This window comes from Artibeus jamaicensis, unplaced genomic scaffold (assembly GCF_021234435.1).
Source record: "Artibeus jamaicensis isolate MK-2021 breed Jamaican fruit bat unplaced genomic scaffold, CSHL_Jam_final scaffold_1964, whole genome shotgun sequence".
Classification (NCBI taxonomy): Eukaryota; Metazoa; Chordata; class Mammalia; order Chiroptera; family Phyllostomidae; genus Artibeus; species Artibeus jamaicensis.
The window spans coordinates 24,761,341-24,787,239 of NW_026522030.1; the positions used below are offsets into that span (position 1 = coordinate 24,761,341).

The window sequence follows — 25,899 nt, forward strand, 5'->3', positions numbered from 1 at the left end:
TAAAAATTCCAACTGTGTACGATAGTTTCTTATGCCAATTCACATTGATCTCTCCCTTTCTAAAGCCCTATAATTACTCTGGTGAACACAAATAGATACCCATGTAATAATTAAGGATCAGAAAAGTAGATGCAGCAGAAGAATAAGAAAATCTCTATTATCCAGATGTGTCACTAACCTACCTCATTTAGTTACAATCCCTCTAAACCTATGTTTAGTTTTATAACAATCTGCAAAATGAATTGGCTTACGTCTGTGATATTTTCTATCTCTAAAATTCTATGATTGTTAAGGACAAAGTACTAAAAAGAAAACAAACACAAAAGGAAGTAATAAAGGCATAATCAGTGGAAGTTTCACTAAGGAGTGAAGACTTAAGCTGGGTGTAGTGACAAAGAAATAGTGGAAGAGAAAATAAAATTGTAAGATAGAACACAAACAAAAGCACAAATCTTTATTAACCATCAGCTACATCCCACAGGCAGCTGCTCAATTCTAGGACTATAAACCAGTTAATCTGTCCTCTCAAAGAACACAGGTTCAGAAGAAACCTGGAACCAACAAGAAAGACTCCACAGAGGAAATGACAGAGGGCTAGGAATTATGCACTTTAGCATGTAGAGGGAACAAGAGTCAAAAGCATATCTACACATAGTAATGCAAAATAAATTAATATACTTATATCTACATATCAAAAGTATTATTTTGCATATTTTCGACCTTCCTACGAACCTTATGTCACTATTACCTTACCAATTAATAAAACTCCACCCCTGAATGTTTTAATATTCCCAAAATTAAACTATATTTTTCCCCTATTTAAATCCATAAAAAGATTAATTCAAAAAATGCCAACTTAAAAATGTACATACTCTTTTATTCAGAAACCTCACTGTGTAGTAATTTATGTTAAGGGGCAAGAAAGCACCTGACATAAAGATTTACCCATAAAGATATTCGCCATAGTATTGTTTATAGTATTAAAATACTGCAAGAGATTTAAATGCAATTCAGTATGAATACAATTCAGTATGAATTGCACTTAAATGAATTTTTTCATGTAAGCATGAAAAAAATGCTTACGGTGGAATCCCATGTAGCCATTAAAATAATATAGAAATATATGTATTTGTTGAAATGAAAAGGTAAGTCATAATATAGAGATTAGTAATTAAAGAAAAAGTTAACAAACACCACGATCCAATTTTGTATGAAACGATACACACGCACTATGTGTATGCATGCACACACATATTTATATAAAAGATTTTGAAGACAGAATCCAGGGTTTAAACTCCCATTTGTAAAGTGTGGATGAATTATGTAGCCTCGAGACTTTAGTTTCTTAATCTCTAAAACCAATAGTTATATTAAGAATAGAGATTTGTACTTACCAGGATACAGTGTAAATTTGTTAAGTTTACCACCTCACAAACAGTTTTTATTCTATCTATTAATCTTGCAAAATAGTTGACCATTTCTTCTCTTTTAATTATCTTTGCATATCGAGGAAAAGTGGGTGGAAGTAGCCTCTGGTTAACAAGGGGCTCAAAACCCATCATAATTGGATGATCTAAAAAGAAATAAGATTTTCAATGTTTCTTGAAATTTTAAACCTCAAGCACTACTAAATGTGAAAAAGGCCAGTTTCAAAAACATCTCCAAATGAATTCTAATCATAAAATTCTCTAGATTTTATAATTTACAACGACTGTATCTATACACACATATTTAAAAATAGATAAGCATACTGAAAAGCTACGGTTGTACTTGCTGTCTACATGGTGGTGGTAGTTCTGACAGGGAGGGCCTTCTACCTCCAAGCCAAGATGGGATAAAACAGGGTTAATATATTCCCTCATAACAACTATCTTTTCTGACCACAATGGCATGAAATTAGGAAGCAACAAGAGGCAAATAGAAAATCCACAAATGTGTGAAAACTAAACAACACAGTTCTAAACAACCAATTGGTCAAAGGAGAAATCAAAGACTATCTCAAACCAAATGAAAATGGAAAAAACATACCAAAACCTATGAGCTTCAAAAGCAGTTGTGACAGGGAAGTTCATAGCAATAAATGTACGTATTTAAAAAAATAGAAACATTTCAAATAAACAACTTTATACCTCAAGGAACTAGAAAACAAATTAAGCCCAAAGTTAGCAGAAGGAAGGGAATAATAATGATCAGAGTGAAAATAAATGACATAGAAACCAGAAAAACAACAAATGATCAGTAAGAAACTAAGAGCTGGTTTACCAAAAATAGACGGTTGACCAACCTTTAGTTATTCCTGTATGTCTACTGGTTGGAGAATTTACTTTATATTTAAAGTAATTATTGATAGATATGGAATTATCAATCTCATTTTGCAGACTGTTTTCTGGTGGTTTTGTAATTTTTGTAATTCCTTTGTTCCCTTTTTTCTCTTGCTCTTTTCCTTTGTTATTTGGTAATTTTCTGTAGTGCTATTCCTTTGATTACTTTCTCTATCTCTTTTTTTTTTATATTTATAGGCTTTTGCTTTGTGGTTACCATGAGGCTTGCATAAAATACATTTGTATTCAATAATAGTCTATTTTAAGCAGATAACCTCGAACACAGAAAAATGCTCAGCCCATATTTTATACTTTTGATGTCACCATTTTCATCGTTTTACACTGTGTATCATTAACAAATTATTGCAGTTATAGTTATTTTAAATACTTTTGTTTAACCTTCATGTAAGTGCTCTACCCACTACCATTAACGACATTAGAGTATTCTGAATTAAACCAGTTAGCCCTTGGTAGCCACAGGTTTTGCATCCATGGATTCAACCAGAGATCAATCCACAACTGGAAACCTGTGGATACAGAAGGCCGACTGGATGCGTTGTTCTGAGCTACCTCATATAAGGGACTTGCACATCTATGGAGGATCCTAGAACCAATCTGTTGCTGATACAGAAGGATCACTGTATTTATTTATGTTTAACAGTTTTATACCTTCCTATGTTTTCAGACCAGCCCAAGCTGCTAGTTGCCTTTAAACTTCTGTGATTGTCCTCACCTCCTCCTCTGTTCTTAGTAGTAGCTGAGGGTGTGTCAAGACCCACCAGTGTCCCAAAGCCAGCATCTACGTGCAGGCCAATTAAAAGCTAAACCCTCTTGTAGCAGCTGGGGAGGTATGTAGTTAAGCCCCCTCCAGGCAGAAACTAGGAGATGGGCATTTTATCTAATCCCTCTGTGCTAGGTCTGGATGTATAACCATGGGGGGAAGGGTGCTCCCACACCTGATAACAACTGTTTCTTTGTTTTATAGTCTGGTGGGACTCCTGAATCCAAGCCCTGTTGGTCAGTCAGTAGAGCCAGGTGATCTGGGGGCTCATTCCTTGGACAGCTGCAAAAGCTTGAGCACCAGTTGTGTGTGTACAAGCTCCTTCCTGGGAGATACTGGTAACTGGGTTTTATTATTGCAACAAGTTGGAGAGAGGAAGTGGGAAAGGTGCCTGCTGGTTTTCCCAGCCTCAGGAAGATCACATCCAGTCTTCATTCAGATGCCTGCTAAACTAGAAGCTCAACACTCAGGCAGCAGCTTTTATGGAATGCAGACAAACCTATTTCAGGGAAAGACTGGGAGATGAGTAATGTTGACTGCTCCCTCTGCACTGATCCCTGCAGGGACAGCCACGGGAAGTGACCATGAGATAAGCCAGGCAGTGAAAAGACAAATACTGTATGATCTTACCTATTCGAAGAACCTAATGAACAAAACAAACAAATGAACAAAATAGAACCAGAGGCATGGAAACAAGGAACAGACTGACAGCGACAAGAGGGGAGGAGGGGAAGGGTGGAAAAAAGGGGAAGGGACTAGTCAAGGACCCATGGACATGGACAGCAGGGTGGGAATGGACTGTGGGAGTGGGGGTGGAGGTGGGTGGGGGTACGTGCCGATGAGGACAAAGGGGGAAAAATAGGGACAACCATAATAGAACAATATAATATTAAAAATAAAAGAACTGCTTCTTTGTTCACTATAATCTTCTGGGACTCATGATAGAAGCCCCCTGGCTAGGGGATCCAAGTTCCTCCATCCCTCAGCCAGTAGCAGTAAAAGTTGGGGTGCAGTCAACTTGGGAGTGGGCTGGAGGGAGAAGGCAAGCAAGGTATCCTTGGGCTTCCCTGGTCTCTGGGAAGGACCACAGCTGGCCACTAGCTAGTGCCTGCTAAGTGAGAAACTGCCTTAGGCAGCACCTTTTAAAGCATACAGATAAACCTCTTTCATAGTCAGCTTGACAGAAGGGTAATTTTGTCTGCTCTCTCCCTACTGACCCCTAAAGGGACAGTCAAGGCAAGTGCTCACGAGCCCATTAAGAACTGCTTGCTTCTTTGCTGTAGTCTTGTGGGTCGCACGGACACAAACCCTGCTGACGGTCAGAGCTAGGTGTTCTGAGGGCCTGTCTCTCCAGGAGTCTTAAAAGTTGGGATGCTAGAGGTGGAATCCAAACAGTTCACTCCTCAGGTAGAAGCTAGAAGTCGGGGGTACTCTCCTGACTGTACGGCCCTATGTTGGGGGTTATGGCAGAGTAGGTCTCAGCTTTTCCTGCCCATTTAGGTGTGGGTATTTTCTCCTAATGCATAGGAGCTGATCAGCTAGTTTCTGGATGTCTTTCAGAAGGAATTGCTTTGTATGTAGCTGTGCATTCACTGTGTTCATGGGAAAAAGGGAGCTCAGGAGTCTCCTGTGTCACCATCTTGGTCAAGACCAATGCCCAGATACTTTCAGTGGACAATAGTCTTTGGGAAGCAAGATATGGATGATAGGTCCTTTGGATAACAGAGCTAGAAAATATACATATGTATACAAACATACAAACTGGGTGTTTTTTAAAATTTTAACATTTATTTATTTATTTATTTATTTATTTATTATTTATTTATTCCCAGAAAGAAGGGGAGGGAGGGAGAAAGAGAGGGAAAGAAACACCAATGTGTTGGCCATCTCCCATGCATCCCCCAGTGGGGACCCAGCCCACAACCCAGGCACGCTCCCTGACTGAGAATCGAACCGGCAACCTCTTGGTGTGGAGGCCCGAGCTCAATCCACTGAGCCACACCAGCGAGGGCACAAATTGGGTGTTTTAAAACAACAGACACTTATTCTCTCACAGCTCTAAGGCCAGAAATTTAAGATCAGTTTCACTGGACGGAAATCAAGGCATTGACAGGGCAGCACTCTGTCCAAAGACTCTCTAACAGGAAAACTTATTCCTTGTCCCTTCCAGCTTTTCGTGGCTGCTGGAATTCCCTGGCCTCTAGCTGCCTCACACAAATCTATACTTGTCTTCCCATCACTGTCTCTTCTGTGTGTCTAATCTTTCTCTGCCTCTTTTAAGAAAGACATTTAGGGCCCAACTAGATAATCCAAGATTATCTCATCTAAAGATCCTTACTTAATTGCATTTGCAAGGACTTTTCCAAATAAAATAACACAGGTTTCAAGATGACCATAAGTGTGAGGGTTAGTTTCTGGATTCTAACTCTACTCTACAGATTTATGCCTATTGTTATACAAGCCCCACACTGTCTTAATTACTGTAGCTTTGCAGTCAGTTTTGAAATCAGAAAGAATGACTCCTTCAACTTTGTTCTTTGCTCCACTGATTTATATGTTTCCATTACTGTTGTTAAGAAGTCTAATGACATTCTGTCTTGATCTGTATCTGTAACTTAATTTTGTCTCTTTCAAATTTCTTAGGACCCTGAGTTTTAACCCATCAATCTGAAGTTTCATGATGATATGCTTTGAAAGAAGTCTATTTTCATTCTGTTGTGCCAGGTAGCTCTTTATTGGTTCCTTCAATCTAAGTATTTGTATCAGTCAAATCCATAAAATTTTCACGAATGATTTTTGGGTGTTTTTTTTTTTTTTGCTTCTACTTTCTGATCTCTTATTTCTGGAACAACCTTTATTAGTTTACACTTCTTTTATCTTATTTTTATCCTTAGTGGATATTAGACCTTCTGGAACTGATCCTATATTTTTTCATTCTCCTTATTTTCAATCTTTACATTTTTTATTCTACTTTCTGTAAGATTTCCCTCACTTTGCATTTTCTTTCCCTTTTTATCATTTGTTTACATTTGAATCTTAAAGACCATGTTCTTTTTTTCCTTTTTAATCATCACCCAAGGATATATTCACTGACTCTAGAGGGAGGAAAGTGGGAGAGAGAGAGATACATCAACGAGAGAAACAAACATCAGCCGGCTGCCTCCTGTACACACCCAAACAGGGGATCAAACCTGCACACCTTTTGGTATAAGGGCAACACTTCAACCAACTCAGGCCAGAGCTTTTATTCCTTTTCTAAAAAGAAATATCCTATATGTACCATATTTTACACATGAACTGATTTTTCTCACTTTTTAAAGGCTTGTGATCCACTTGCCTGTTTTGTTTCTATTTTCAGTCTTGAGATTTCCCACCTTGACTACATTTGTCACTGAAGGATAAAATAAAATTCATCAAGAGCTCTGTGAATACAAGTTAGGCTTTTCCACCAAGCCATTTTATAAGTATAAATTTTGCTATGTTTTTGCCCACCTCTGGGTGTCAGATTTCTCTAAAAAGACTCTTTCAAACTCTTAAGTGGAGTACAACAACTAGGCTGTACTGTTTTGGAAACTAAGGGGAAAAAATGGCTAAAGTTTGGAGGGAAAGAGAAAGTAAGTTGGTCACAATAGTAAATATTTAATTTTTCACTTAACTCTTCCATAATGGGTACTATTCAACAGTGCCTGGTGTCCCCTCATCCAGAATCTCTGTTACCCTACATGAACGCTCAGTGATTTCAAGCTTTATAGAGCCATTTGTTACCAGTTGGAGTTACAGTAATGTTAAGATGGCAAATGAGTAAGCTGAGATGAATACTAACCTACGGTATTATTTTATCATCATTCTTTTTAAAATAGACATCGGGAAGGCATTCAGTTTTTTTTTTAATATAGAACTGTTTAGCTTTATGCTTAAGGGATAATTACAATGTTAAATTAAGACAGCTAAAGGTTTAAACAGAAAACTAAGCAGAGTGAGTACTCCCTAAATTTACTACTTCACTTGCTTAGTCATTGAGACAACTTTAAACAAATCATCTTCCTGAAGCTTACTTGTGAGCACACTATAAATCCAAACAGTGGAAAATATACACACAGGCAATATTTTTCTTTTTTCTTTTTAAAGCTCTGACTAGTCTGAAATACAGGGAAGCCCCAAACCACCTGGACAACTAATGATCCTGTGGCGATGATTATCCTCACAGTTACAGTTTTCACCAAAAGTATTCTTGCACTAGTTATTCAAAGTACTGAAGAGCTCTAGATATGTTAATACTTCTCTGTAAATAAGTACTAGACAGCTTGCTATGCATAACAGCCTTTTTAAAATGTACCATGTTTACAGAATGCCACCTATATTCCCCTCCTGGATAAAATGAAAAAAATGATCATGAATTAATATATTCATTATAATTATTAGATAAATAAAGATTATGATAATACAGATTTTCTAAACCAAATTACCTTTGCATTGCCCCACTACCTAACATCTGAGTAAGAAAAAAAGTTTGCAGGAAGGGGAGCACCCAACTACTGTCCTTCAAGTGTGAGGAGCACAAAAGGAAAGCAGTGTAAATTAGGAAAAACTGGCCTTCCCAGTCACAACGCCAACACTGGGGAAAAAAGTTTAAAGAATGTAAATTTCATCTTATTTTAATAAATTTAAATTAGTCTTCTTTTATTGATTCTAGAGACAGGGGAATGGAAGGAGAGAAACACCAATGTGAGAAAGAAACATTAATTGGTTGCCTCTTGCACATGCCCCAACTGAGGACAGAACAAACCTGCAACCTGAGCATGTGCCTTGTTGGGGGATTGAATCAGTGACCTTTCAGTTTGCAGGACAACACCCAACCAATTGAACCATACTAGCCAGGGCTCATTTTCAATATGTTTTAATGGTAATCAAAATTGCCACATATTATCTAAAATGTTAATTTACTTGCAATTAAGGAAAGTACACTATTTCTTTCATGTTAAGGCTTATTTCGTAAATAAAATCTGAGTGTCAACAACCTGCCAAGCCCTGGAGAGAGAAACAAAGAAGAAAGTCCCTGGCCTAAAGTATCAAAAACTCATGGAAAGACAAACAGGTAAACAACTACGATATGACAGACTAAAAAATGCTGTAACAGAGGCATGTATGAGGTCCAAAGAGGGAATACTGAAGCTGCCTGGTGGAAGCAGGAAGACTCTGTAATGAAGGTGATAATCTCTCAGAGAAGTAAAGGGGAGAGGTAACTAAAAAAGAATGTACTGCCTTGGCTGGTGTAGTTCAGTGGACTGAGTGTTAATCTATGACCCAAAAGGTCACCTGTTTGACTCCCAGTCAGGGCCCATGCCTGGGTTGCACACAAGGTCCCCAGCTGGGGGTGTGTGAGAGGCAACTGATTGATGTATCTTTTATACATCCATGTTTCTATCCCTTTCTCCCTCCTTTCCCCTCTCTCTAAAGATAAAAAAAAAGTACTATTGATATCATAACATGGTCACCAGACAGGGTGCATACTCAGAGCAAAAAGAGTAAAATATACTACTGTTTTCATTCTAGAAAAAATGTTTAAAGAAGGGGGCATAAACATTTTGTAAGTCTATGAAGCAAAACATTCCAAAGTCCAGACAGACTGAATTAAATGAAATTTTTGAATAAACCAAACACTGTATATACACTCTGAATCGGAAAGAATGAAAAAAGAGTAGGAGCAAAAGAGACACTTACCCCCTTTTGTAGTATCATTCTGGGCCTGGATGCCATGATGCAAGGAGTTGTGAATGGCAGAGAGAAGATCTGCTGCTTGAACCATCAATTTTTGAGCTTCTGCAACAGCACTGGTCTGGCAAATAAATCACCAAAAACATTCTTACATATTCTTTCACTGAAAGATATATATTAAATAGGAAAATCCTATAAACAATAATGAAATTAAATATTTGTTGTAATGTCACTGGTTTTCACAAACTATTAACTTAATCCAGGATGTCCGGATCCTGTTAGGATAGAAATAATTATTGTTTAGCCATATCCATATTTTGTAGGAGCCATTAAAAATGAATAAAAAATTATAGTTTATTCTATTAATCTTTTGTTTCAAAAAGAGAGATGCAACCAATTGGAAAATAGCAACATTTCTATTTTGTCATTCATGAAGGTGAAACAAACAAACAAAAACAGGAAAAAAGTATAGGAGTTAGAACAATGGTAAAAGTTGACTCGTTAGTCACCACTTATTAACTTTTCAAAAATTCATCTATAACTGAGATATACACACACACACACACACACAAATATTTACCATCTAGGACTTACTTTGGATCTACACAAATCTAACAGTTAATTATTTCTTGAATGAAATACCCTAAAATTCTCATTGTTACTTTCTCCTTTCAATTCACAACATATAAATAACTACCCTATTTTCAACAACATACATGCATGTTATGGAGCAGAATGTTAAGTTCATGAGACTTTTTGAGAAAATCGTCAGGGCTACTCTGCTGTAAATGCACCAAATGTCGAGTGCTGTGTATGTGCAACTGGGGGATTTCAATGGAAAAGTCTCAGAACTACTTCAATAAAGAAGTCCATCCAAGAGAAAACAGAAAAAGCTCCCACTAAAATAGAAAGATTACAGTCAATTCCCTTACCTCTTTCTTAGTAAAGGCAATAAGCACTGTCAGTAACACTCGAGTAAACTTCACTCTGCTGAATACTGCTAAACACTGTTGGTGCTAAAAAAAAAAAAAAAGAATTGAAAGTTAAAAAATGCAAAGTACGCCAAAACAAGTTCTTTTAAAAATATGTTTTAAGTTTGAAATCTCACTGTACAGCTTACTTCATTACAAAAACCTTCACTAAGGTTTTACATACCTGAAGACAGGAGCTTCAGCAAAACATAACAAAGCCTACTCTATCGAAATAAAAACACAAGGCTTCTATATCAACAAGGTTGATTTTTCCCTACGAGAAAAGTTATACTATCATCTCTAAAACAAATGTAATCAGTATTTTTAAAAGGACCGTTAAAAAAGTACTTTAAGCTGAGTTAGAAAATTTAGGATCTCAACAAAGGATTGTCAAAACTTTTGATTCTGTGCAAGTTCTTGATTTTTGCCAAACTTAGATGTACCATTTGTAAAAAGTCATTTTTTCTTCCTACCTCATAGGAATACTGAAGATTCAGCACTGAAATCATATATCTGAAAGAGCTGTATTATTATTCTATCAAAATAAATACAAGGGAAATAAAACCCCTTGCAATATCCAATTTTTAAAGAAATACCTTAAAAAGGGCTTCCATAAATTATAACGCAGTTCATAAAACTACAACATTAAGAGGAGACTTCTCTGATATTATCTACCAGAAAATAAGTTCAATTACTTCTAGTTCAACTTCTGGATCTCTTTCTTCTCCTTGTCGACTTCGAGTACTCTAAAATTTTAAAAAATGTGAATTAAAACAAACACAAGACTGCAGAAGCATTAAATCATAAATATACAAGGAAAAGCACTAAGTTAATCTATTGTAAGAATCTATTTTAAAAAAATGTCTGAGAGGGAAAAGAAGTTGTATTTAGTATTTCCCTCCTTAATAGGGAATATTACTATATTCAGAAAGTTAATCTTGATATAAATTACAAAGATCACACAAAAGATTAAGGTATTAAAAGCAGCAAAAGCAAACAGAATAATAACATAAGTAAAATCCCATGGCACCCGGCACTTCTTTCTTTTAAAAATATCTACTCATTGAAATTCCTAACGTTTTTAAAACTAATAACCCTACCAGGAAAAAAGTAATCTTTACAAAATCACATGATAAAAATTAAGCCACATAATAAATACTGATCCTTCTGCACTAAAATGCAAGACACCTTGTTAATACACAGGTAATATACGGTTGCCTATTTTGACAACATTCTAGGAAGATATAGTAGAAGAGCTGGTTTCTAGCACTGGAACAGCACTGGCTAGTGGCATGCCCTTAAGTAGGACTCAAACAGGTTACTCAGCTTTTTTGAGCTGTGTTTCGTTCACCTAAATGTGGGGCACTGTGTGTACTTCATTGTCTAATTCAGTAAATAACTGTAAATATCAAATAAGATGACAATGTAAAACTGCTCTGACAACCATGCTGTTATACGACTGTAAAAAAAAAAGTAGATATATGAACTTTTTTCCTTTTTTAGTCTCCATGGGAACCAAATCATCAAGGTCATTTGGCTGAAGGACATCATTCATAGAAGGCTTTTACTAGGTTTGGAATACCACCATTTACTGAGCTTTTCCACTGTCTTGTAGACACTTTCCTAGCTATTAAAGATACAAAGATAAAGATAGTCCTTACTTCGGAGTAACTGAACAACTCTACGGTATTATGCTACTTTCAAAATAGCATACGAAAATTCTAAAACACTGGCCCAAAATTGAAAAACTGAGGGTTAAATTTTCAATACTTGTGACATTAACTTATCAGAAGCTCCTATAACAGCCTAAATAAAACTCATTAACCAGAAGGCACTGCACACACAAAGGACCATATGCAAATGGTCCTACCTACATTAGCTATTTGTACTTAGTTAAAAGTTAACCTGCCATTTAGAACAAAAATGCTATACAAAATAGAAAAAATGTGTAAATACCTTTACTCTTCGTTGCATGTCATCCTCCACATCCTTTAGCATGCCTAGAAAGAGAGACAGTGAGGTGAAAAGGAAACAAACCCAAACATCAAATTCGTGAACTACCTTTATAAATAGCATTACCTGTAACTCGAAGATCTGTCACACTGTTGGCCATTTTAAATCCGTAAGTCATTGACTGAAAATCTTCCTAAAGAGAAAAGGAACAATTAAGTCCTTGAGCAGTAGCAAAACGTTTCCTTGTAGTTGTCTTATAAAATCACTATTTGCTAATAAGAAAACGGTAGTGGAATGACAGCCTGCTTGTCTAAATATTGCCATCCAGCACCCAAGCTTTCCTCATCGCTGTACCCTTAAACACCATATTCTAATACTTTCTGTGTCCATAATTTCAATTGCTTGTCCTTAGGCAATGCTTATCATAATATCACAAGGTCATTCCCATTTACAAAGTATTCTCACATTCACAGGTGAACAATACATAGTAATTACTGTTTGATTAAAAGACTGCAAGATTTAAACAAGGCTCTTACTTCAAAAATTATTAAATGTCTATTCCACTGTGAGGATACAAAGGTTAAACCTTCTCAAACATAATTACTCAAAGTGAGAACGAAACCACATTCTCACTTCAGCCCCATTCTGGAAAAAAAAAAAAATTCACACATGGATTCCCACCCTCAAAATCATTTAAAACACTACTGAGAAATTAACAAATTAAGTGGCTTGCTGACTTGCATTGAAGACTATTAATTTAAAATCATCTGGATAATTTGGTTAAGTCAGAAGCTCTAGTTAAGGAGTGTTTCTATCATATTACAATTCTTATAAAAAATATATATAAAAGCCTACCATAATGCATTAAGAGGTCTTTACAGCAGTGGCCAGGCTTGTAGCAAAATTTCTGAATTCTTAACAAACACACCAGTGACCATGCAATTCATGCCAGGTATTACTATCTTACAAACAGAAACAAACAAACAAACAAACAAACACAGGTTATGTCCCTGGTCTCAAAGAACTAGGTGTGTTACAGAGCTGTAAGGTTATCCTCTAGGTGAAGTTTATACTCTATCTCTACTTAAACATCAAACAGCATTCTCAAATTTTGTGTCTAAAAGAGTGTATTCTAGTGTTTACCACACTGCATGGTACCTCCATCTATCCAGTCACTCAGGCTAAAAGTTTGCACTTCAAGCTCTCTCATTTTCTCACAGCCCATATCAGATGCATCAGAAAACCCTGTAGGTTCTGTCTTCAATTTCTAATCTAACCATAGCTCATTCCTTTCACAGCTATCTCTATTTTGAGTCACTACCACCTCTCACTCCTGTAACTATCTCCAGATAGGTCCCAATGTTCCCACTTGTCCCTGCTACATTTGCCACCAGAAGTCAAAGGGATTATTTTAAAATAAGTCATTTTACAGCAGTTTTTTAAAAAAAATTTTATTGGTTAGGCTATTACAGTTGTCCCATTTCCCCCCCTTTGCTCCCTTCCACCCTACACACCCCTCCCACCTACATTCCCAGCCTTTAGTTCATGTCCATTTGTCATACATATAAGTTCTTTGGCTTCTATATTTCCCATACTATTCTTACACTCCCCCTATTTTCTGCCTACCGTCTATGCTACTTATTCTCTGTACTTTTCCCCCCTTTCACTTCTCTATTGATAACCCTCCACGTGATCTCCATTTCTGTGGTTCTGTACCTGTTCTAGTTATTGCCTTGGTTTGTTTTTGTTATAGGTGTGGTTGTTAACCATTGTGAGTGTGCTGTCATTTTACTATACATGTTTTTTATCTTCTTTTTCTTAGATAAATCTCTTTAATGTTTTATATAATAAGGGCTTGGTGATGGTGAACTCCTTTAACTTGACCTTGTCTGGGAAGCACTTTATCTGCCCTTCCATTCTAAATGAAAGCTTTGCTGGATAGAGCAATCTTGGATGCAGGTCCTTTGCATTTCATGACTTGGAATACTTCCTTCCTGCCCCTTCTTGACTGAAAGGTCTCTTGAGAAATTAGCTGACAGTCTGATGGGAACTCCTTTGTAGGTAACTGCCTCCTTTTCTCTTGCTGATTCTAGGATTTTCTGCTTTATTTTTATCTTGGGTAATGTAATGATGATGTACCTTGGTGTGTTCCTCCTTCCAACTTCTTTGGGATTGTCTGAGCTTCCTTGACTTCCTAGAAGTCTATTTCCTTTGCCAGATTGGTAAAGTTCTCCTTTATTCTTTGTTCAAAATTCTTTTCCACTTGTTGCTCTCTCTCTTCTCCTTCAAGTATCCCTATAATCTGGATGTTGGAACGTTTAAAGATGTCCTGGAGGTTCCTAAGCCTCTCATTTTTTTGAATTCTTGTTTCTTCATTTTTTCTGGTTGGTGTTTCTTTTTTCCTTCTGGTCCACACCATTGATCTGAGTCCCATTTTCCTTCCCATCGTTATTGGTTCCCTATACATTGTCCTTTATTTCACGTAGCATAGCCTTCATTTTTTTTCATCTAACTTGTGACCATATTCAACCAATCTGCGAGCATCCTGATTACCAGTGTTTTGAACTGTGCATCTTAATAGGTTGGCTACGTCTTCATCGCTTAGTTGTATTTTTCCTGGAGCTTTGATCTGTTCTTTCATTTGGACCATTTTTTTTTTGTCTTGAGGTGCCTGTTACATGGTGAGGGGTGGAGCCTTAGGTATTCACGGGGGCAGGGCAACCCACATTGCTGGGTTGTGGCGCTGTATGTGGGACAGGGGTCCAAGAGGGAACAATGGCACTTGCTCTGCTTTCTGATCGCTTCCAGTCACTTCCCCACTTCCCACAAGCAAACTGGGCCCTTCTGGTGCTAATTCCCATGTAGGTGGGTTTGTGTACATTCTAGGACCCTATGGGTCTCTCCAACAAACTCTCCTGTGAGGCTGGGAGTCTCTCCCAGCGCCTCAACCCCCCCACAAGTATTTTCAATCAGTGTTTTGAGGCTTTATCTCCCTGCTGTGGGACCATGGGTTGTGCGGTCCATCCCGCCACCCAGTTTTGCCTGGTTTATCAGCACACAAATGTGGGACTGCCTAGTGTGCCAGCCAACGCTTTGCCGAGAGTCCTCTTCACCCAGGCTGTCTGACTCCACCCCTCCTATTGGTATGAATAAATGTGTCTTCTTTAACTTCTTGGTTCTTGGACTTCCATACATTCGATTTTCTGTCAGTTTTGGGGGTTTTCTGTTTTTAAATTGTTGTTGTCCTTCTTTTGGTTGTGCGAGGAGGCACAACCAAAACCTAATGTCTACTTCTACTTACACCTCTATCTTGGCCAGAAGTCCCATTTTACAGCACTTTCTAATTAAAACCTAGTTTCTTTCCTCACAGGAAAACCCAAAAGCCCACCAGGGCTGCTACAGCCCTCCCACCATGGGCTCTGGTTTCCCTCTCCAATCTCATTTCCTACCCACCACTCTCCTCCACGTTCAAATACATCTCTTCTCAGGACCTTTATACTTACTGACCCCCTCTCCAAAATTATTTTCTTCAAAAGAATTACAAAGCTCCAGCCTCTGTTGCAATGTCAATTCCTCATATAGATGTTTCCCCTGAGCATTCTCTCTAGAACAGCCTCCTCCCCTTTCCCTGGCTGTATTTTTCATAAAACTAGTCACCACCTGACATTATACATGTATTTGCTTACTTGCACACTGACTATCCAAATGAACGCATAATTCATGAGATCAGGACTTTGCTTTATTCATTATTTTATTCCAGGACTTAAGAATAGTGCTTGGTACAGAGTACTTTTCAACATATATTCAGTGAATGAATGATGACTCACCATAGGGCCAAGGCCAACAATGTAAGCAGCGGGTAACTTTCCTGAGTAATTAAGGCTAGTTACAGATACCTTGAGGACTGGTGGAGACCATAGCAAAACAGAGAATATACATTTCATCTAAAGGAAGTCAATCACTAGCTACCCTCTTGTGGCCATGAATCAATACAAGGCTAGTGTAGTAAGGTCTCATAATTTTTCAGAACAAAAACCTAATTTAATGTAAAATCTTCCAATTTTTAAATGTTACCCATTTTTTAAAAATTGAGTAGGCTAGCACTGTGATGATAACACAAAAAAACCCACCTGTAAGCCCTATCTGTGAATTGTGAATTTGCCAAGGGAGTCTAAGAAAAGCATTTGTCTGGGAGAATGTCATAGGTCTGTGTAGTAAATACAAGCCTTGATAACAGGATATTAACACAAGTCACGGGAGGGCTGAGGCAGAGATGCTGGATAAACGGAAGCTGCCATTAAAAGATCATTCTGAAAACTTTGTGTATTTAAAGAAAAAAATCAAAGTGAAACCAGAAACTGGACACAATCCAACAGTCTAAGCAGGAGGTGATGGTGATTTGCACTGAAGGTGAGAAGTGGCTGAAATCAGTATATGTGTAAAAAGTAAAGCCAACATGATGTGCCAAAGAACTGAATTATGGAGTATAAGGTAAACTGTACAATCGAGCATCGTGTTTTGGGTTTTGGTCTGAACAACTGCTAAATGATAGAACCATTTACTGTGTTGGGGTAGACTTGGGGAGGAACAGGATTAAAGGCAGAAATGGAGTAAAATGTTGGTTATATAAAGTCTGCAATTTCTTTGATCAACCGAGTGAAGATTTTGGGAAGTTACTTGCTTGAGTCTGGAAGTCAGGGGAGGAATCAGAACTAGAAATGTAAATTTGGGTTTCATCAGCATACAGGAAGTATTAAAAGCCACAGAACTAGAGGAAATCTACAGAAGGAGAAGGTATAGAAGACAGCGAAACCCAGGAGTATTTCAGCATCTAGGGAAACAAGCACAGGAAATGGAATAACCATGGGAAGAAAGGAATCTAAGACAGGGCTGTATCAGGAAGATGAGAAGAAAGTGTATCAGAGAGTGGCCAGCCGGGTCAAAGGATGCTGACAGGCAGAAGAGAGCAGCGTGAGAACAATGGATTTAGTAAAATGGGTATCACTGAGGATCTTGTTAGTACCAGTTTATATGTAGTGCTAGAAAAGAATGTCCTGTTGGAGAATGTCCAAGTGGGTGAGAAGAGAGTGACAAAGAGTAAAATGAATAAGGATTAAGAGTCCATTTAAGGAAGTTTTGTGTAGGGTAGCAGAGAAATGGAATTATAGATACAAAGAGCCATGGGTCAAGGGAACTGGTGTTTTCTTTTAAATAGAATGACACTAAAGCATGTTTATATGCAAGAATAATCTAGTAGTGAAGAAAGTACTTGTAAGGAAATACAAAGACAGGGTTAATAACTGCATTAGGGAAAAGGGAACAGGATCTAGAACACAAGTTGAGGGGCTGAGCTTAGAATGCCAGGGATACTTTTAAATTTTCAAGAAAGAGAAGGCAGAGTATATGGGTATCAACACATGCTAGCTCTTGTGATAGGGAGAAGATGGTGTACTTCTAATATGTATGATTCCATCTAATATTTCATTAAGGTACAAAGCAAGAACAAGCTGATAGAAGAGTTGGCGTTAGATATTTGAGGAGAAAAGATGCGGAAAAGTCACCTTAGAGACTGGAGAAGCAAGTTCACCACAGCAAGTTATAGAGTAGAACTGTCACTAGTGTTGAGTGCCCACCTGAGATCTACAGTCCTAAAATTAAGGTGAGAACAGACACACAGATAAGAATTTTCTGTAGCAGCCTTCTGCTGTTTGCGTATAAGCAGTGAGTAGGCAGATGGTTGGGGGGCCTTGCCAGAAAAGTGACACATGATGAAATGAAAGGGGCAAGGGAATTTTAGAGTGGTTTTGGCACTGGATCAAGGAAATGAGGACATGAGGGAGAGTTACGGAGAAAAATAAAGCAACTGTACCCATAAACTGTAGGTCTATATAGAAGTAAAGGATAGCAGGAATAGGAGAATCAGAGTAAATAAAGTGGTAGCAATTAAAAGGCAGTATGCTTGAATCAAGACTCTGGAGGTGAGTAGATCAGTACAGGTAGACCACACCATTATTACTCAAACTGGTATATTCCAGAGTAGAAGAGGATGCTATCAATAACCACACCAGGACAAAGGGTGTCAAGCTGAACTGTTCCCTGCAAACCGGTATGTACAGATACCAGGCATACCAGAAAGATGTGCTAAGGAAGGGGTGGAGAAGAAAACTGATGTCTGTCTGGGTAAGTCAGGAGAGTGGGATACAAATTTAAAGGTAAGTAGGACTTTTCCCTAAAAAGGTAAGTAAGAGAGAAAAGGCATAAGGAGAACCAGGGGGAAATGTATCTAAGGGGAAGAATCAAAGATATGCAGTGTTGCTGGCTTTAAAGATAGAGTCACAAGCCAAGGAATGTTGGAAGCTTCCAGAAGCTGCACAAGGCAAGAAAGCAGTCCCTTCCCTAGAGCTTCTGGAAAGGGGCACAGCCCTCCAGTACCTTGATTTTTGCCCCATGAGATCTGTGTGGGACTTCTGACCTCCAAAATGCTTCCTCTGCAACCATGTCTGAAAAACCCGATATGGCTGAGACTGAGAAATTCAGTAGTAAGTCGAGATTGAAGACAGAAACGCAAGAGAAAAATCCACTGCCTTCAAAAGAAACGACTGAACAGAAGCAAGCAGGCAAATTGCAATGAGGGCCCACATCACCAACACGCACTGCACACTCCAAAGTACTACCTTCTAAACTTACTTCTTTTAGCTGTTTAACTTTGTAAGATGCAAAGAGGTTGGAACAGTTTAAATGACTATGCTGCCCCTTTTCACATCAGGGAACTACTGACAAGGCTCTACCTGCCTCTCCCATCTGCCTCTCTGGCTGGAAGGGAAGGAAGAAGCTGGGTGGGACGACAGTGAACTCTAGAGTAAACACCAAACTGTCCAAGGTGTCCTGCAGGCTGTAAAATGCAGTTTAATTAGAATGCCATTTTTGTTCATTAAAATGATTTTAATTATTGGAATGCACAATTTTTAAAGTGCAAATAAAAAGTTTTAAAACCTGGAAAAAGAGAGAAAAGGCCTAAGAGCCAGAAAGAATCCTGTGCACTAGCATGAAATAATGAAAAAGAATAATATACCCATTATCAGTTGAATAATATGCCAGGGAGGAAAACAAAAATTTTATGAGAAAGAAAATGTAGGCATATACTACTTTCGCTCATCAATATTTATACAATCATAGTGTCAGAAATGAATAATGACTTAACCAAAAATTGAAGGACTATTTGGAATAGGAGAGGAAGTAATGTATGAATGCTAAATACTTGGTAAAGATGTGCTGATACATACACCATAACTAAAAACTGTAAGTCCTTAAATCCAAAAATTAGAATATAAACCTATTATCTAGGAATATGAAAGTAAATAGCAGAAAAAAGCTAGAAGACTATGGTAATAGTGTCAACAATAAAAATAAAGTTAAAAAAAAAAAAAAGAAAAGAGGCCCTGGCTGGTGTGGCTTAGTAGACTGAGAGCTGGCCTATGAACTGAAATGTCCCCACTTTGATTCCTGGTTCAGGGCACATGCCTGGGTTGCAAGCCAGGTCCTTTCAGTCTGGGGTGTGTGAGAGGCAAGGCAACTAACAGATGAATGTATTGCTCACACATTGATCTTTCTCTTCCTCTTTCCTTTCCTTCTCATCTAGAATAAACAAAATCTCAAAAATAATACAAAAAAGAAAAAAAGGAATTTTTTAATAGCACCATTACATTCAAACTGCACATGTATTGAGTGACCTTATGTTAAGTGATCTTATAACACAAAAGTACAGGGTGAGAGGGCACTTGGAAGTGATGGATGTGTTAATGGTATTGACTATGGTTTCATGGTGGGTACTTATCTCCAAACTCATCAAGTCTTACACATTAAATATGTACAGCTTTTTATAAAAAGCTAAAAGAACTGAATATTAATACAGAATGGATAAGAGCAGAGAATCACAAATAAACTTATGGGCTATTTAACTATGTACAAGTATTATCACTTCTATTGAAACACATATCCCAGGGAAAATTTTGAAATAGCAAAAGTGAACATGACCAGATTACCTATTTTCAAGAGGGTCAAGTGGAGAATGAACTAGAAGGAAAGACTGGGTCAGAAAGAAGAGTTCGGCCTACACCTAAAGCTAACAAAGGCATGAACTAAAGCAGGGACAATGAAAGAGAAGTACAGAGTGACCAGATTCCAGATAAAAATAAAATAAACTTGAAAAAAAAGGTTAAAAAAATAAGTAATCAAAGATAACATTCTAGATACCATTTTTGCAAGACAGATTGCAGGAGGACAAGCAGTGTAAGGGGTGAAATTATGGTTTCCATTTTGCATGTGTGAGCAAGATATTAAGAATGAAAATCTTTAGGCAGCTGAAAATGTATCCACTTTAGGAGTTAAAACACAGCAGGGACATAGTTGAGAACAAAATACCCCAGCACTTAAGAACTTCAGAAGCACTCATTTCAAAGAAATGACTATGTCATTTTCATTTATTTATTACCATATCTCTTAAGGATTTTTACTAGGTAATAGATTTTTTCCCTATTTATAAAACTGAGACAAATTTATCTGGAAAACCAGGAAAGTTTAGAGGGAAACAATGACCATTCATATCATACACGCATAGCATATGAGTGTTTTTCTATCCTCAACATGATGTATTATAAAAAAACATCTAATCTTCACCCATAAGGGGTAAATAATGGTATCTCATACTTTTAATTTGCAATTCTGCTTAGTATGGTTAATTATCTTATATTTAAAAACTATTTTGTAAACTATCCTCTAATTTTAAAAAAATATTGATGATTTTAGAGAAAGGACGGGAAAGAGAGAAAGAGAGTGAGGGGGAGAGAGAGAAAAAACTCTACATGAGAGAGAAACGTCAACTGGTTGTCTCTAGTACACCCCAACTGAGGATCTGACTTGCAAGCAAGGCATGTGCCCTGACTGGAATCGAACCAGCCACCTTCAGCTCAAGGAATGATGCTCCAACCAACTAAGCCACGTGGTCAGGACAACTATTTTCTGATTTTAAAATAAATTTTTTAACACTTAAAATATTTCATCTACCTGCAATTTATTTTGCTAATTATTGCTATAATTTATTATAGCAATTCATATGTTAGGTCCTAAAGCCCAAAGTGATGGTACTTGGATACAGGGCCTTTGGAAGGTGATTAGGTCACAAGGGCAGAGACTTCACACATGAGATTACTGTCATTATAAGAGGGACCCCAGAGAGTTCCCTCTCCCCTTCTACCATGTATGGACTATGGACACAGTGTAAAGATGGCTGTCTATGAACCAGGAAGCAGGCCTTCACTAGGCACCGATCTTGGACAATTTAGCCTCCAGAACAGTGAGAAATAAATTTCTGTTGTTTATAAGCCAACTAGTCTACGGTATTCTACTACAGCAGCCCAAAGGGACTAAGGCAGATGTAAAATAAATTGATTTTCAAGGGTGATAATCAATTGTTCCAGTCTGATTTGTTAAATGAATCATTTATCGGCCCTACTGATTTTTATGTCCTTCGGGTGTACTTTGAGAATGTAACTATTTAAAATAATTTGTATTTATCTTCTCACTTATTAACTTAATCTGTTAAAAAATTTCACCTAATGCATTAGATTTTCCATAATGACACCCATGTCATTCATATATGTAGCTAAATAACCAATGAGTATATAAGAAGTAAAGAGTATTTCATAAACAACTCACAAGCCATACATTTAAATGTAGACAATCACGCTGGGTACATATTTAATTATTCTCACACACATAACTAATTTAGAAAAGTTTTACATACTATACACTGGACCATTGTAGGAGCCTAAGATATTTATTCTGGGTAAACAGCAATGTTAAAAAGAAACTACCAGTTTCAACAAGGGGAAGAATTACATAATCACTTATCAATAACCTCAAATGCTATCACATTTCCCCTTAAAATTACCAGCATCTGAAGATTTGTTTTCTATAAGGAAAAAAAAATCTATGTCTCAGAACACTTCAACAGAATGTGGTGCTTAGTACTAACTAGCGGAAAATGTTCACATCCTAACCAGCGATTTTTAATCAGTGTGCCCCATGAATTTTTAAAACATACCCGACTATTTAACCACGTGCACTAACCTCTTTTCCTTTAGACTGTCAAATAAAAACATGATAACAACCAATATAACAATAGCCATCTGGTGTGAATGAATCAAAATTATACCTATTTTTTTGTTAGACCAGCAACAGATATACTTTTTGGTGTGCTGCAGAATTTTAGTAATTGGTTTGTGTGTGCCATGAGATGAAAAAGGTTGAAAGTCGCTGCCCTAAAATATTCCTCATACCTTTGTCTTCTTTACTTCCTGCTTATCCAAAGACTGAAAGTAAAGCACTTCTGTATTGTAATTTGTAAGAGGCCTAAGGGCAGAGGCTAGCTCTTCTATTTTCTTTGTGAATCCCTACAATATCCAGAACAAAGTCCTCTGCACATAATGGATACTTAGTGAATAGCACTGACAGAAAGAACACAGAGTAAGATGAAAGTCCTTTCTTACGGAGGAATGGATTACTTCAGCCAATATATAAATAGCAATAGTATCAGTTTTAAAAACTGTTTTTAACTATACATGCTACAAAAATATGTATCATAAAATCATTTAAATATATCACAGTGAATAAGATGGTCAATGTGCTTCAGGAATTCTTATATTACAAGATCTTACCTCTTCAAAAACAGCAGCTTTATTTACTTTTTCCCTTGCAATGTCACAGATTTTCAAGATTCCCAGAGCAAAAGCTTTCATGGCAGGATCTTCTATAAAGTCTGGATTATGAATGTAAAGGCATGTAAATACTGTCTGTGCCAAGGAGTGGCCTTCTAACCATGTTATCTATAAAAGAAATAAGATAATGTATATGTTTAAATTGCAGAGTCTGCAAAGTCTAAACTGATCCAAGAGTCACAGACCAGAGTGCCACAGACCAAAATAAATATATTAATTATAAGATTTAAAAGGTGATTAAAGGGAAGGTCAGGAAAGACAAAAAAATTAGAATTCACTTTCACTGACTAAAGTCTTTCTAGAGCTACATACCATAAATATGATTAGCTGAAAGATATAAATATGGAAAGGAGTCATATATAATTCAGTTTACAATATACCTGGAGACTAATGGAATTAGAGTGCTTCCAAATTGAGCATCCAAAAGCAACTAATTCCACATGTAGTCAATAAAATTCCATAAACTAAGGAACTCACATTTTAGAACTAAGTAGGTCCCTTGCCACTCATTTAACTCTTTTCATCCTTAATACCCCAACCCTGTCAAGAGCATCATATGTCACCTAGATAACTGCAAGAAACTATGTAATGGTTTTAGTGACCCTGCTCCCATCTCTCATCCAATATACCCCCAACCAGAGAAATCTTTTGAAAACACAAAAATAATCATTCAACACTATTTTACTGTGTACTTACAACGGGCCAAGTACCAGGTGCTCAAAGCTGGTAATACCTATAGCAGCCAAAATTGAGTAACTATTATGTCCCAAGAGCTGTGCTAGGTACTTTCATATATCTTATGTCCTTTTTCCTAACACTCTGAGGAGGGCGGTATTTTTCTCCTTTTACATGTAAAGAAACAAAGCCAGAGGGTGTAAATAGTTTTACCCAAGTTTATAGTTAGATTTTACACTAAGTCCAAGAATTCTGCAATACAGCAGGACACATAGCACTTCATCACAAAGTGAGAAATGCACATGAAAATTACTACAATCAATGCATTTTTATATTGCCAGTATGAAGACTTTCCAGACAGAAAAACTCTCTAAAGGCCTAACTTTTATATACAGTTCCAAGAAGTATCATACAAAGGTTGCTCAATTTTGGCAAAAACCCTCCCTCTTCCCTCCATTTGTCCTATGCCACTGGGATAGTAAGCTGATAAAGGGTAAGAATTGTATCTTTGAGGGAAGGAGACAGCTTTGGAAGAAGATGGAGTAGGATCAGGACTCCGGTTTTGCCCTTTCCTAGCAATGTAATGCTAGAAAATAAGATGAAACCATCTGTTGAACAGAGCTGACATAAGACCTAAGTGAAAAATATACGCATAAAACATCTAATAGAAGTACTTCACATACTGGCAACCAATACTTACTAAATGACCAAATGAATAAAATTTACACATTTCTAAGGACAATGAATAGGTTAGAAAGTAGGCAAAAAAGGAAAAGAAAACAGGCAGTAAATGAGAATTTTGCCACAATTAAGCAACACTGTTTAGGGAAGATAACTTTTCCAGCATTTTCTTTGTCTTCAAAAACATGGCCAGTTTACTACAATTTGCTCTAGATTAGCAGTCTCTCTCTCTCAAGCCAATTCTTTGTTTCAATTTCATGTTTATTTATGGGACTTCCAATTATAGATTTGCTTCCCTGGATACCTTGAAAACCAAAGGAGTACTTATGGTAATGGCTACACTATTATCTTCACTAGAAAGAAAATACCCCCTCACCCAGAAAATGAGAACCTAAAATCACCAGACAAGAAGGAAAAATGCTGTTTCCTATAGCACAGTTGGCCTGCTAATCTTATTAGCATTACAGATATTTCATACTCAACACTGGTGTGTATACTTTAAAATTTAAAGATACAGGTAAGTAATAGTTTAAAAATTAACTATTAGTGTTACTGTAACTCTTACCAAACAGCAAAAACATGTATCCATTATCCCTATCAATTCCGGCAAGGTGAGGTCTTTAATTTTAATGGTACCATCCTAAAAAGAAAGGGAAATATAACATATAAAAAGAAGATTTTAAAAATGAATATAAATTAGCATTTTGCAAATGCTATATCAAATCCATACATTTTATCTTTCAAAAATTATTTAAAAAGAACAATTCTAAGACAACTCTATCTCATCATCTGATAAAAACTAAGATGCCAAATTAACTCTGTATTCTTAAAAATATATCTAAAACAGGTCTTCGGAAAGAAAAATGAAAGTCTTTTCCATTCGAAACATAAAAAAGGCTTTATAAAGAAAAAGAACTAAATCAGCAAGTATTTTTAAAGCACAGTTCAAATTAGTTTCAAGCATTAATAAATATGAATGATTTCAATGAATCAAAACTCAGAGAATAAAATAAACACTTTTAAAAACACTTCCCTTAAGTTGGTTAACTATACTACTCTGTAAATTTTGTTTAAAATATAGACTTACTCAACAAATCTTTCTTCGTAAAATATGCAAAATTAAACTCCGTGACAACTATAAATGTATTTCTAAATCAACTGTCAACGAGTAAACATGAAATTCACTACTACAAGCATTTTACTTAATATATTAATAGGTAAAATTTAATCCCTAAGCTAATTACTCTGATTTTGAATATATACTCAGATGCTTTCAAAAATCAATTTAAAAAATATACACACACAAATTTAGAGCAAACTTTTATTGAACATCGTAATTAATTTTCAGATTTCAATAGAAAGAGATACATGACTAAAGGTTATAACATTTTTATTTATGTATTTGAGATACTTTTAGAAAAGTACACTTTAAATTAATATGCTAAGTGGCATTTCTATCAGTAATCAGAATGTTTTAAAATATGAATAACAAACAGCCCTGGCTGGTATGGCTCAGTGGACTGAGCACTGGCCTGTGGAACAAACAGGCATCGGTTAGATAGCCAGTCAGGGCACATGCCTGACTTGTAGGCCAGGTCCCCAGTAAGGGGCGCTTGAGAGGCAGCCACACTGATGTTTCTCTCCCTCCCTTTCCCTCTGCCTAAAAATAAATAAATACAATCTTAAAAAACATGAATAACAAACAATAAAAGAAAACACCAAAAATACAATGGTGACTACCTTGATAGCTTGTTCAAAATTGAGAACTTTTCGATTAACTTGGTTTCCGATCATGCCAGCATCCATCTTGGGATCCATCATTTCAATGGCAGACATGGCTTCAAAAAGACCAAATCTGCAAATAAAAAACTGACCTCATAAATTGTTTCTGAACTAGTAAGCTTACCCAGAATCCCACAATGGTATAAAATTGTAATACTTTAAATAACTATAGTATTCTATGTATCTAAGTCTTTTGAAATTGCTTATACTTCTACTTCAATTAACCTTCCTTCATCACAAAAATT

At 36.7% G+C, this 25,899-nt stretch overlaps 2 protein-coding genes across 4 annotated transcripts in view; one reads left to right on the top strand and one right to left on the bottom strand.

Moving 5' to 3' along the window:
* The window catches only part of NAA35 (N-alpha-acetyltransferase 35, NatC auxiliary subunit), a 60,513-nt gene that overhangs the window by 22,842 nt on the left and 11,772 nt on the right, over positions 1-25,899 (bottom strand). For all 3 annotated transcript variants that reach the window (XM_037159891.2, XM_037159890.2, XM_037159889.2), the window contains exons 4-12: positions 25,613-25,727; positions 24,438-24,512; positions 22,457-22,624; positions 11,868-11,934; positions 11,745-11,788; positions 10,484-10,534; positions 9,750-9,833; positions 8,824-8,938; positions 1,395-1,573 (exon numbers count right to left, since the gene is read on the bottom strand). In XM_037159891.2, coding sequence (XP_037015786.1) covers positions 1,395-1,573; positions 8,824-8,938; positions 9,750-9,833; positions 10,484-10,534; positions 11,745-11,788; positions 11,868-11,934; positions 22,457-22,624; positions 24,438-24,512; positions 25,613-25,727 — 898 coding nt within the window. The remainder of the gene's footprint in view (positions 1-1,394; positions 1,574-8,823; positions 8,939-9,749; positions 9,834-10,483; positions 10,535-11,744; positions 11,789-11,867; positions 11,935-22,456; positions 22,625-24,437; positions 24,513-25,612; positions 25,728-25,899) is intronic.
* On the top strand, positions 18,238-18,372 carry LOC119038262 (thymosin beta-4-like). The gene has a single exon (XM_037159893.2). The coding sequence runs from the start codon at positions 18,238-18,240 to the stop codon at positions 18,370-18,372; it is 135 nt and encodes a 44-aa protein (XP_037015788.2).